This window comes from Telopea speciosissima, chromosome 8 (genome assembly GCF_018873765.1).
Source record: "Telopea speciosissima isolate NSW1024214 ecotype Mountain lineage chromosome 8, Tspe_v1, whole genome shotgun sequence".
In the NCBI taxonomy this organism is placed as follows: domain Eukaryota; kingdom Viridiplantae; phylum Streptophyta; class Magnoliopsida; order Proteales; family Proteaceae; genus Telopea; species Telopea speciosissima.
The window spans coordinates 63,598,945-63,612,482 of NC_057923.1; the positions used below are offsets into that span (position 1 = coordinate 63,598,945).

The 13,538-nt window shown below is 42.9% G+C and overlaps 1 protein-coding gene across 2 annotated transcripts in view; it reads left to right on the forward strand.

Annotated features, from left to right (window-relative positions):
• Window positions 1–13,538, forward strand: part of LOC122672780 — a 254,565-nt gene that overhangs the window by 161,299 nt on the left and 79,728 nt on the right. For both annotated transcript variants that reach the window (XM_043870268.1, XM_043870269.1), the window contains one exon: window positions 7,380–7,434. In XM_043870268.1, coding sequence (XP_043726203.1) covers window positions 7,380–7,434 — 55 coding nt within the window. The remainder of the gene's footprint in view (window positions 1–7,379; window positions 7,435–13,538) is intronic.

Genomic DNA, 13,538 nt, shown 5'->3' on the forward strand with positions numbered 1-13,538 from the left:
TAAGCACCAGGATATTAGATCCCTCATTAAGTCCACCCACTCCTCTTTTTGCTCTCTTCTTGAAACTCAGGTTCTCCAGGAGAATGTGACCCGCATAGCTGCATACATTGCCCCCTCTTAGTCCTTCCTGTCCAATTACAACCATTCCCCTAACGGTCGTATCTGGATCCTTTGGGACCCCTCTAAATTTCACATTTCCATCTCTCACTCCTCTTCCCAGCTTCTCCATCTCCGCTTCTCCTTTCCTAATTCCCCCGCCTCCTTTATTTCCATGATCTATGCTTGTAACTAGGCTGCCGATCATGTGTCCCTTTGGACTGATCTTGCTCTCCTCAAATCTGGGATGGATTCCCTCCCTTGGGGAGTTAGTGGCGATTTCAATGTTGTGAGGTCCCAATTGAAAAAAATTGGAGGTAGACCCATTGATCCCTCTTTTATCAATGCCTTTAATGATCGCATTGAGGATCTTGGCATTGAGGATCTTCGCTGGTCGGGCTCCCCTCTCACTTGGCACAATCGCCAAGTGGGCCCTGGTCGCTTTACCTGCAAACTTGATAGATTCCTCATCAACGAAGCTTGGCTCTTCTCCTTTCCCCATTCCCATGCCTATTTCCTCCTCCAAGGTCTATCTGACCACTGTCCCTGCCACATCCTTTTTCAGCCCTATTCCTCCTTTGGTCCCAAACCTTTCAAGTTCTTTGACATGTGGACCTCCCATCCTCTCTACCTCCCCACCATCCTGAAAGCTTGGCGCATCCATGTCTCTTCCCCCTCCTTCCCTCTCATAGCGTTAGCTAGGAAGCTCCGCCACACCAAGTCTGCCCTTAAAAGTTGGAATCTATCTACTTTGGGCAACCTCCCCTCCCGACTTTCCTCCTGCCAGACTAATCTTTTCCTTATCCAATTTAAGCTCCAATCGGACCCTCTCAACCCTAATCTTGCCATTGGGGAGAAACAGCTCTCCGAGGAATTATCCTCTCTTTCTTCCCTCGAAGAAAGTTTCTTTAGCCAAAAATCTCGCATTAAGTGGTTGGAGCTCGGAGACTCTAATTCTGCCTACTTCCACCGCTCCATTAAAGCTAGGCAGAACTTCAACTCCATCACCTTACTGCATGCTCTCGATGGGACCCCTCTTCCTCTGTCCCTGAAATCAAGTCGGAAACCATTTCCTTTTTCTCTTCTCTTTTCAATCCCCCCCTTCCCCCCATCCCCCCTCCCCTCTGGCCTTATTGATAAGTTTATCCCTCCTCTCTTAGTTGATTCCCTCCTTGCCATCCCCTCTGCTGAGGAAATCTCTAAGGCTTTTCTCTCCCACAAATCCAACAAAACCCCTGGCCCTAATGGCTTCAGCATTGGCTTTTTTCTTAGCTACTGGGACTCTATCAAAGGTGATCTTTTCAAAGCCATTCGTAGCTTCTTCTTCAAACCCAGCCAACTCACTCAGATCAATTAGACATTCATCTGCCTCATCCCTAAAAAAGATGGGGCTACTTCTCTGTCTGATTTCAGACCTATTCCCCTCTGCAATCTTCTCTACAAGTTCATTGCCAAGATCCTTGCCAATAGAATTCAGGCGGTCATTCCCTCCCTTATCAGCCCCAATCAATTGGCCTTCATCTCTGGGAGAAGCATAGCGGACAATATCATCCTTTGCTCTGAGATTATGAGAGGTTTTGATCCTAAATCTCACTCTCCTGCGGCCTTTATGAAATTGATTTTCACAAAGCTTTTGACTCCCTCCGCTGGGACTTCATTTGCGATATGCTTTCTCAAATGGGCTTCCCCCCCGCTTTTGTTCGTCGGATTTATGCCTACATCTCTTCCCCCTCCTTCTCGGTACTTGTCAATGGCTCCCCCGCCGGCTTTATTCACTCTAAAGTCGGCATCCACCAACGCTGCCCTCTCTCCCCCTTTCTTTTCTCCCTTGCCCTGGAAGTCCTCTCTAGAAGTCTCCAATCCAAAACTGACCTCCATCTCATCTCCCCTATTCCCAAATGCAAGCATATCAACCTCACCCACCTGGCCTTTGCAGATAACCTGATGATTTTCTCAAAGGCTTCCCCATCCTCTATCTCTGCCATCATGGATTCCCTCTGTCTTTTTGAATCTCTCTCGGGTCTCCGCATCAATCTCCTCAAATCCAAAATTTTTCTCTCTGGCATCGCAAACTCTGACAAAGAGACCCTCCTGCGTCTGACTGGCTTCTCTATCGGTTCGCTTCCTGTTAAATATCTTGGCCAACTTTTAATTCCTGCTAGGCTGTCTAGCCATCACTGCTCCCCCATGCTTGACGACATCCGTAAGCGTCTTTAGCTTTGGAAAGGAAAAATCCTTTCCTATGTTGGCAGACTTGAGTGTATCCGTTCGGTCCTTCATGCTTCCTATATTTATTGGAGTGGTATCTTCAGTATCCCTAAAGCCACCATCAAGGCTATGGAGCGCATCTTCTGTGCTTTCCTTTGGAAAGGGACTAACACCTCTAAATTCCTCCACCCCCATCAGCTGGAAGTCCATTTGTCTCCCCAAATCTGAAGGAGGTCTTGGCATTCGTCACATTCGTGACTCTAATACTGTCAGCATTCTCAAGCTTATTTGGAAAATCTCTTCCTGTCAGGATTCCATCTGGGTCAACTGGGTCTACTCCCATCTGCTCAAGACAAACTCCATCTGGACTGTTTCTATCCCATTTGACTCCTCTTGGATTTGGCATAAGATTCTCTCCCTCCGACCCCTCGCCCTCCGCGGTATCTCAACTTCCATTGCTGACGGTTCCTCCACTTCTCTTCTGGTCTACCAAAAGCCACCCCTCTCTCCTCCCTTGTTTCTTTTGGCTCTTGGACCCCCCCCCCCCCTTCTCTCAATCCCGCTATCCTCTCCCAAATCTGGGCTTCCCTCCCTCCCCTTCATCCTTTCCCCTCCCCTCATGCAGATAAGGTTATTTGGCTCCCTTCCCCTAACGGCCTCTTCACCTCCAGATCAGCCTGGAATTTTACCCGAGACCCTAGCCCTATTGTCCCTTGGCTCAATCTAGTCTGGTTCAAAGGCCACATCCCTCGCCATAGCTTCACAGTTTGAAGAACCCTTAGACTTTGCCTGCCTACCCAAGCTTTCCTCATCCACCACAATATCTCTGTCTCCCCTTCTTGAAACCTTGGTTGGAATGGCCATGAGGACCTCCCCCACCTCTTCTTTGCTTGCCCATTCACCTCCCCCATCTGGAAAAAAAGCCCTTTCCTCAATCTGGCCTTGTAGCAGGAGAATACTTGCCTTCGACCGAGAATGGCTATGGCTGAACAGGACTTTCTCTGGGACCTTTATCTGTGACACTATTGGGAAGTTTGTTTTTGGTGTCACTATCTACCATATCTAGATGGAAAGGAACCTCAGGTGATGGACTTCCAACTCTCGATCTTTTGATTTGATTTGGAAAGCCATCTCCTTCGATGTGTCCTCTAAGCTCAATTGCATTCGTCATAGGCATTTTATGGATACCCAAGGAACAGGCATATTGTTGTCTCCTGGGGTCTTGATTTATATCTTTTGCAGTCTACCACCTCTGCGTAGGTCAGGTTGATTGTTCTTCCCCCCCCCCCCCTCCTTTCCCCCTTCTTCTTTTCTTGTATATTCCTCCCCCCCCCCCCTTTTTCCCCCTACTCCCTCTTGGGGTTCGGTAATATATTTATTTACCCAAAAAAAAAAGGTGGTCTATTATAAAGAAAACCCATTGGACCAAAGGCCCAACACATATATAACCCAACCCAAGGCTTATTTCCACTAAAATAAGCCTAAAAAAGAGCGTTTCAGTGCACGAGACTCCCGCCACTGCAGGGTCTGTGAGGCGCAAATGTATGCAGCCTTACCCCCGCTTCGCGGGGAGGTTGCATCAACCAATCTGTGGAAATTACACCTACACCAGTATTATCAGTATCACAAACAACAACTGGCTTGGTATGATGAAGCTTTATATTTAATATCCACTTATATCTTCTTTTTTTTAAAGAAAATACTTTATTAAACTTCTTCGAATAGGATTAAGATTACAGACTCAACACATCCACTGAAGTCATAAACCTAACAGACCTCCCAACTTCAATGTATCAAATTGTCTATTTCTTTTCATCAATATCATTTTTCTTGCATTACATTTTCTTTTCATTTTCTTCCCTTTTTTGGTTGGGGATATTATTGATCTATACATAGAAGCTTTTTTATACCCTATTGTGTCGAAAGATGAGTTGGTAGTATTGAGAGAGAGATTTTAGGGAAAGATATGGTTTTGCCGAGGAAACCAGGCTTCCATCTCATAAAAGAACAATTAGGAGAATAATTAGCAACTTTCTTAATTCGTAAGAGCCGATATAAGTAGGCTTCCAATGCGGTTACAACTACATCCATAACCCTTAGTTCAATTACTGCATCTCCACCTCATTGTTCCATTACAACACAACACCTACACGTCCATTTCCCTTAGAATAACCACTTGTAACGCACACGACTTGTTACACCCCGGCCTGGTTAATAAGGGCCAAGTGTGACTGGATGTCTCTGACATCCAACCAATCCCAAGGATCGCAAGTGCAGTACTCCTTTCACAGTCAAATATCTCAAATACAGAATCAAACGCAATGGAAACAATTAAATAATAGAGATAACATCGATAATAAGAGAAGTCTAAATGATAAAGCCTCTGTATTAATAATAAAATTTGTGTTACAGCTATATACTTTACAAAAGTACCACAAGGTATAACTAAACAAGAAACTATACTATATCTATACAAAAACGATTTATAAATACAAAAGAGTGGGAGAGAAGCCTGGACTGTTAGACCAAGATCAAGAGAATGTGCAATCATCATATGCGCACGAAGCATCGTGCACTTCGTACTCCAACGCCGCAAATCCACCACCAGAAGTAACCAAGTCATCTGAAAAATAAAGATATCCATAGGAGTGAGCTCTACTGAGCCCAGCAAGGGAAACACGCAAGCAGATGCATATAGTCCATGATGAATGACTTAAATCTAAGTATGCTTCTAACAACAGTACTAAGTCACATGAGGTATAAGTGCTACTATGGTAGGTATGATATCATCGGTCCCGGAAACACATAACTAGATGTCGGTCACTCGAGCGATACCACTCTACCATAGTGGGGACCCGCCAGTTCCGGAATGAACACATCGGACCCCAGCAAACCCTCAATGATAACCCTACTGTTTGTTCCCATTTTGGTATGAACACATCGGACCTGGGACAGTGAATTGCATTCCGGTATGAACACATCGGACCTACCACGGGTTATCCAACACCTCAACCCCTGTTGGTAAGGGTCGTAGCACTGGGTTCATGCCAATCCTGACCATATACAGTCTAATATGATGGCATATGTTTCAATAAGAGTAATATAGTAAGCTGTCCAGTAACATCATCATAAACCATGTAATTCCAAGAACAATAATATGTGCAATGCAATATGAAAATGCATCCTAAATCATGCACATCTAATGCAAAGAAATAAAAGCTAATAAACTATATGATTAGAGTTGTAAGAATGATGCATGATATGGCATACTTAACAAAACAGAAATTAACTTCATAAACACACCAAATTAAGGTCAAATTTCCTTAGCTAGAGTTGGATGTTTGTACAAATCCGTAGATGAATCCAACTCCCAAACAAACCTCAACAATAGGAAATTACAGTCCTAAACAGTAGTAAATAGCATGTATTAGACCCTATATAAGCCTAGGTTAAAGCCTAAACCAACTAGGACCAAAGCAGAGACAACAAGGATGGACCGGATTCAGACCAGCCCTGAATCTGGTCGGCCGTAGGGGTCACAGGCTCTGAATCCGGTTGGTCATACAGTGCGTATTTTTGAGTTCCAAATCCATGGATCTTGCCATGCATGGAGCCTAATCCCTCAAATTGGCTTAGGGGAAACTAAGGGTACAGCCATGGGGTCATTTTGACCCAATTGCATGTATGATCAAAGCCAAGACTCCCAATCAGAAATAAATAAAAAGAGAATTCTTGGAACTTCAAGAACATGGCTGACCCCAAGAGAAAAGAGAGGAATTGGACAGATCAAGGGGATTGAAGGTAACCTTAATTGGGTTGACTTAATCCAATTGCATGTAGGATCAAAGGCTTTCAAGCCAAATTATCTAAGGTTCTAAGCTTTGGGGTTTGCTTGAGTTAAGAACTCAACAGAAGCAAAGAAGAAAGAGAGGAATTGGGAAATTTCAGAATAGTTAGACAGCATAACAGGGATATGAAATGAAGAAGATGGTAGCAGCCCAACCATCAACCTTTCCTAGAGCTTCTCTTCTAAGCTCCAAGTACTTCAAATCCTTCAAGTTCTTCTTCCCTCTTTTTCTTCTCTTCTTTCTCCCTTAGAGCAGAATCGGTTCTTGTTTAGATAAAAATGAACTCCTAAAGCTAAGTATTTCTTATATAGCTAAGGTTACTAAAGCCCATTTGGTTTGGTCAAGTTGGAATTAGTTTGGTTAATGTAATTCTCTTAACTAATTCTAAGATAAATAACTCCTTAAAGGCTTGTAGTTAAGTCATGGGATTGATGTACCATGTCATAAGTGGGGCCCCGGGCATGTTGGTCCACTGGCAGCTCGGGACACACGGGGGTGTTGGTCCCACAAGAGAAAATTACAATTCTGCCCCTACTATACCATAAAGCATTAATGCTATATATATATATATATAGGAATGGATTCTTACCTAAGACCCGGCCCAATGGTATGCAGACAACTTAACCCGGACGGGTACGTGGGTCCCACAAGGAGAAAATTGTATTTCAGCCGATACGATCACCAAATGAGATAATAGTTTAGATAAAATTACTAACGGGTTTCATATAGAGTTATTACACAAGTTCAAATAAGACCCGATTTAGAGGTGGGTGTCACACGACTAACCTATACAAACAAGACTAACCCATATAAAAAAAACAAGGGCATACCCAGTGCACAAGGCTCCCGCCATTGCGGGGTCTGGGGAGGGTCATATTGTACACAGTCTTAGCCCTGCTTTCGCAGGGAGGCTGTTTCCAGATTTGAACCCATGACCACTTGATCACAATGGAGCAACCTTACCGTTGCACCAAGGCCCGTCCTCTATTAACCCATATAACCTATATACTAATATTCTATTCCCTTACATAACTTCCCATGCATATGCCATGTAAGCATAAGCACGTAACAGTTATGTGTTATGCGGCTGAATGTGAAGTGTAAATCTGAAGCTTAATGAATTTGAAACATTCCCGAGTGTTCTGTTGTCAATGTTCATATATTCTCCAACATTTCTCAGTTTAAAATTTCATCATCATGGGATTGTTTGCATATTCTTTGGTGCAGGGACTGGCTAAGTTGGAAGTTGAGGTGACAAACCTTGCAGCAAAAGCGGGGAAAGGTATTCATTGCCTAACACATCAGTCTGTACATTATCCTTTAAAGTAGAATTTGCTTCGTTTCTTGAAATGGTAAATGTGGAATTATGTATGTGCTCTCTCTGTGCCATTTCTGTAACCTAAGCTGCTACTCATCTAGTTAGAATTGACAGACAATGATGCTTCTAAACTCAATCATAATGAGGACAATTTAGTAATAAAACTTAACACTTTGTCTTCTATTGGCCTTTTCCGCTTCAAAATGAAGTTTATGAGATATACCTTAATTAGCCTTGTAAAAGCATTTGTGTCCTGGAACTTCTTCACCATTGTAATGATTTGGTGGAGATTTTCTAAGAAAGAATTGCTTTTATTAGTGTAGTCTATGAAACCAGAGAAGATAAGGGAAGAAGAGAAGAAAGGAATAGAACTGCAGCCATAACTTCTGATTTACTCAATAATGAAGGAGATACTATATAAATAGGGATAGGGGCAAATATGGAAAAGACCAAAAAATAAAACACACAATACGAGACCCATAAGGGATATCGGTATTAGCATTAGGCGCTAATCCCGAGACCCATAAATGTGTCCCACTCAATACTTCTAACACTCCCCCTCAAGCTAGAGCATATATATCAATCATGCCCAGCTTGTTCCAAATATAATCGATCCACCCACTACCCAAAGGCTTCATGAACACATCTACAATATGCTCTCTAGTTCTGACATGGCTTGGAAGAATCAATCCACTTTGCATCTTCTCATGAACAAAATGACAGTCTATCTCAATGTGCTTCATCCTCTCATGAAACACAAGATTTCAAGCAATATGAACGGCCGCTTGATTATCACACCACAGTTGCATGGGAACCAAGGTTTTAAAACCAAACTCAGATAACAACTGTTGTATCCACATCAACTCACAAGTTAAATGTGTCGTAGCTCTATATATTCTGATTCAGCATTGGAACGGGCTGCAACACTTTGGTTCTTGCTTTTCTAAGAGACAAGATTTCCTCCAACAAACGTACAGTATCCTGTAGTCGACCTCCTGTCAATTGGAGATCTTGCCCAGTTAGCATCTGAAGACCCCTCAACTCTGTTATGACCATGATCTTGATACACTATTCCTCTACCCGGAGCCTTCTTGAGATATCGTAAAACACGAATAACAGCATCCCAATGACGAGTCCAAGGAGAAGAAAGAAACTGGCTCACCACACTAACAGGAAAAGCAATATCTGGGCGGGTAACGGTTAAATAGTTTAACTTACCACTAGTCTTCTATACCTCTTAGGATTATCAAGAACATATCCCCCTTCAGCGGTAAGTTTCACATTGTAATCCATAGGAGAGTCAATAGGCTTGGACCCAAGCATGCCTGTCTCAGTAAGTAAATCCAAAACATACTTTCGCAGTGACTTAAAAACTCCCTTTTTAGATTGAGCCATTTCAATTCCCAAAAAAATTTTGGAACTGTATCAGCCCAAAAATTTTTGGAACTGCATGTCAAATAACATAGAACAAGTAATTTCTAGTAAATACCGGTTCTTCCTTTCTGCCACACCATTTTGTTGAGGTGTGTCAGAATAGGAAGATTGATGAACCATACCATGTTGAACCATAAATGCAGAAAAGGGTGTAGAAAAATACTATTTGGCATTGTCACTATGCAAAATTTTCACACAAACACCAAATTGAGTGCCAACTTCAGAAACAAAAAGGCATAGAAAATAGAAACCAACTCAGAACGATTTTTCATTAAATATAACCAAGTAACCCTTGAATGGTCATCAACAAAAGTAACAAAATATTTGAATCCCAAGTTGGAAGTAACAAGGCACGGATCCCCATTCATCAGAATGGACTAAAGAAAAAGGAAAAGTTGAACGCTTATGGACTCTAGGAGGATAACACACAATGAAGTTTCCCAAACTGACACGACTCACATTCAAGACTAGAAATAGAAGCAAAACTAGGATCTAATTTTTAAGACTCTCCAACGATGGATGACCAAGCCGATAGTGAATTTGGTAGTGATAAGCAACACTAGAGAAAGCAACTGAACCCGAACCAAATCTGAATTAGGTCTTGGTATTCGGCGCATTTGCGACTCCAATAACGCAGGCATCCTTAAGCTTATTTGAAAAATCTCCTCCCGTCACGATTCCATCTGGGTCAATTGGGTCTACTCCCATCTTCTCAAGTCGGACTCCATTTGGACTGTCTCTATTCCCTCCCACTCTTCCTGGATATGGCGTAAGATCCTTCTCCTCCGCCCCCTTGCCCTCCGTGGTATCTCAACCTCTATTGTTGATGGCCTCCCCATCTCCCTTTGGCTTGATCCTTGGCATCCTCCTAGGATTCTTTATAATGTCTTTGGGCCCAAGATGATTTACTCTTCTGGTCTTCCCAAAGCTACACCTCTCTCCTCCCTCATTTCCTTTGGCTCTTGGATCCCTCCCCCCTCTCTTCACCCCTCTATCGTCTCCCAGATTTGGCCGTCCCTCCCCCCCCCCCACACCCCTCCCCCCCTCCTCTTGCGGACAAGGTCATTTGGCTCCCTTACCCCAATGGCCTTTTTAGCACTAGCTCAGCCTGGAACTTTGTTCGAGACCCTGGTCCCATCGTCCCTTGGCACAAACTAATCTGGTTCAAAGGTCATATCCTTCGCCACAGCTTCACAGCATGGAGAACCCTTAGACTTTGCCTCCCAACCCAAGCCTTCCTGCTCCACCGCAACATCCCTGTCTCCCTAGCTTGCGCCCTTTGTTGGAATAGCCTTGAAGACACAACCCCCCTTTTCTTTGCTTGCCCATTTACCTCCATCATCTGGAAAAAAGCCCCATCTTCGATATGGCCCCCCGCTGTAGGAGACCTCTGGCCTTTGAGCGAGAATGGTTTTGGTTGGACATGACTTTTTCAGGGACCTCTATCTGTGACACTATTGGGAAGCTGGTCTTTGGCGCTGCTATCTATCATATTTGAATGGAGTGGAATCTTAGGAGATGGACTTCCAACTCTCGATCTTTTGATATGATTTGGAAAGCCATCTCCTTCGACGTCTCTTATAAGCTCAGTTTTACTCGCCATCGTCGCCTTTTGGATTCCCCAAGGAACAGGCATATTGTTGTCTCTTGGGGTCTTGATTTGTCTCTTTTATTGCCCTCCACCTCTGCGTAGGTTGGATTGCTTGTTCTTGTTTCCCCCCCCCCCTTTTTTTCTCCCTGCCCCCTCCTGGGGTTTGGTAATATACTTTCACCAAAAAAAAATACAGCCCCCTAACTCCTGTCCTCTACCAATCGTCTCCTTCGTAGCAAGATCCTGCAAAACACTAGAATAAGGGTAAAATGTCACTTAATAGTTTAAAGCTTTGGTTAACTTACTAATAGACATGAGATTAAACGGAAAATTGGGAAGGTAGAGAACAAAAGGCAAGGATATAGACGAATTGGGATGAACAGGGTACCAATGCCTTTAACCTTTGCTAAAGACCAATCGGCTAAGAAGAAAAGATACCTGACATTCCCAACATGTGATCTGATGCCCCTCAATCAATAATCTAGAGATGAGATGTAGCGGAGAGACATGCAGTGGCATTACCTGCCTTAACTAAAGTAGCAGTGGAAGAAGTGGGCTGTGAGATCTAGAACTGATTGTACCGGGCAACTCCTCAGACATGATGACTACCTTACCCTCAGATGGTTGAGATTGAGGGGCTGAATCCATAGTAGTATCTGAATTAGCAAACTGCTGCTGTTGTGCTGGTTTCCCATGGAGCTTCCAACAAAACCTCTGAATATGTCCAGGTTGGCCACAATTGTGACAAGTCTGTGCAATACCCTATCCATCAGAAGAAGTACCACATTGGCCAAAACTCTGCTAATTTTGACCCCTTCCTATGACATGGCCACACCCTCCCCCCACGATTTCCACCTTCTTCACGTCCCTTGTTTGTGATACCAGGGCTGAACTCTCAACTATAGGAGCAATATCATGAGAACTCTCATGAGATACACAAGGCACTCCAGAAAATGTATCTGTGAGTGATGCAACAGTCCCACCTCCAAGAGTCTGTGATCTAACCGATTCATACTCCTGTCCAAGGCCTCCCAAAAAACCAATAACCGCCAACTGCTCCCTCTGGTTCTGCATTCACCTCACATCAGAAGAGATAGGAAGGAGGGAATTTAGCTCCTCATACATTCTCTTGAAATCAACAAAATATTGAGTGATAGACCGCCCCTTCCTCTCTGTCCGATAGAAGTCCTGAGATAACTCATAAATTCAAGACAAATTATTCTGACCAGAATATAAAACTCCAAGATACTCCCCTAATTCCTTAACCATATCGATGTGAGTAACCAAATCCATTATATGGTTCTCCATCGAGTTCAACATCTGACCAAGAATCCTAGCATCGATAGTATCCCAAGTCGTATCATCAGCAGGTTTGGTGCCTGTCAGATGTGCCTGCTGATCTCGACCTGTCAAGACAAGTTTCACAATTTTCCTCCATTGCTGGAAATTTTTGACCCCTTCAAGTTTCTTCTCCGTGATTCGATTGGTGGATGAGGAAACAACTTCTGTAACCATATTCTTTTTATTATCATCATCCATGCTGGTCCTTTGAAGAAGGAACCAATTTCACCACACAACAAAAAATCGAGAAGCACCAAAATTGTAACCGGCTGCCACTAAGCTCAGAGATATACTACCACCAACTCCAATCGAATCGCCATAAATCGAACAAACAGCAAATCAGAACCATCCTGCCATCAAACCTCTCACAACATCACCAAAAAAAAAAAAAACCTTCAGAAATCTGCTCTTTTTTTTTTTTCTCTTTTGTAGAAGTAGCAGATTTAATCCATAACCTCAACAATCGAATCTACAATCAACGAACCAACAAAAAGGAGGGGTGGAACCACCCTTTTTCTTAAGATTGCAAGCCTCTGGTTAGATCAACCAGAAATCGCAGAAAAGAAAAAGAAGAGAAAAGGGGATTGCGTACGGTTGTGTACCCATTCTAGTAACCCTGCTCTGATACCATGTAAACTATGAAACCAGAGAAGAGAAGAAAGGAATACAACAGCAGCCGTAACTTCTAATTAACTCAATAATGAAGGAGATACAATATAAATAGGGATAGGGGCAAATATGGAAAAGACCAAAAATTAACACACACAAAACGAAACCCATAAATGGGTCCCACTCGATACTTCTAACAAGTAGAAAGCTGATAAATTAAGATATTTTATATGTTGAATATCTGTACCTGCTTCTCGGTACTGATTTAGTTGGAACTTGTCTTCAAAGGGACAAAAGCCAAACAAGTAGCTATTTTGTTAACATACCACCTGTCTCGAGCATGGTACTAAATCTCGTTTCGTTTCGGTGTTTCGGTCTGACTGAAATTAGATACCGAAATTTTGTCATCGACGAAATTTCGTCGAAATATGGTATTTTTCTGTGGGTGTAAAATGCCAAAAATGGCCGAGATTTCCAAAATTTTCGAAACGAGATTATCGAAATTACCGAGATTTCTGAAATTTCCGAAACGAGATGACCGAAATTTCTGAAATTTCATCGAAATATTCGAAATATTGCATTTTTTCATATCGGACTTGCGTTTCGTTTCGTTTCGGACAGGTCGAGATACTCGAAATATTCGATATCTCGACTAAAATTTCGCGAGTTTTAGTACTATGGTCTCGAGGCACGGTGAGTTTTTTAAAGAATGGGGTAGGAGTAACCCTTTTTTATTTTTATTGTTCCCTTTTAACTCCAATTCATGTTTTTATTAGTGTAACATCTTAGATAAATTATGACACCATAAAGTCTCAGTAATCAGGGTCAAAATAATAGCATTTGAATTCCATGCATGCTTTTGTTGGGGTTTTTTTTTTTTTTTTGTGGATGAATACAAAATTCAATACCAAGGAAAGAAAAGAGGGGGGGACAAACAAACATACAATCACGAGCCAAATACAAGGCCCTGCCAATAAAAGCTAGGGCCTGCAAAAGAGAAGGGGATAGGCCCCAACCAACCACAAAAAGGGACTAAGGGGGGAGGGGAATCGCCAACCAGAGCGAAGCACAACAAGTCACACTATCCAGGGTC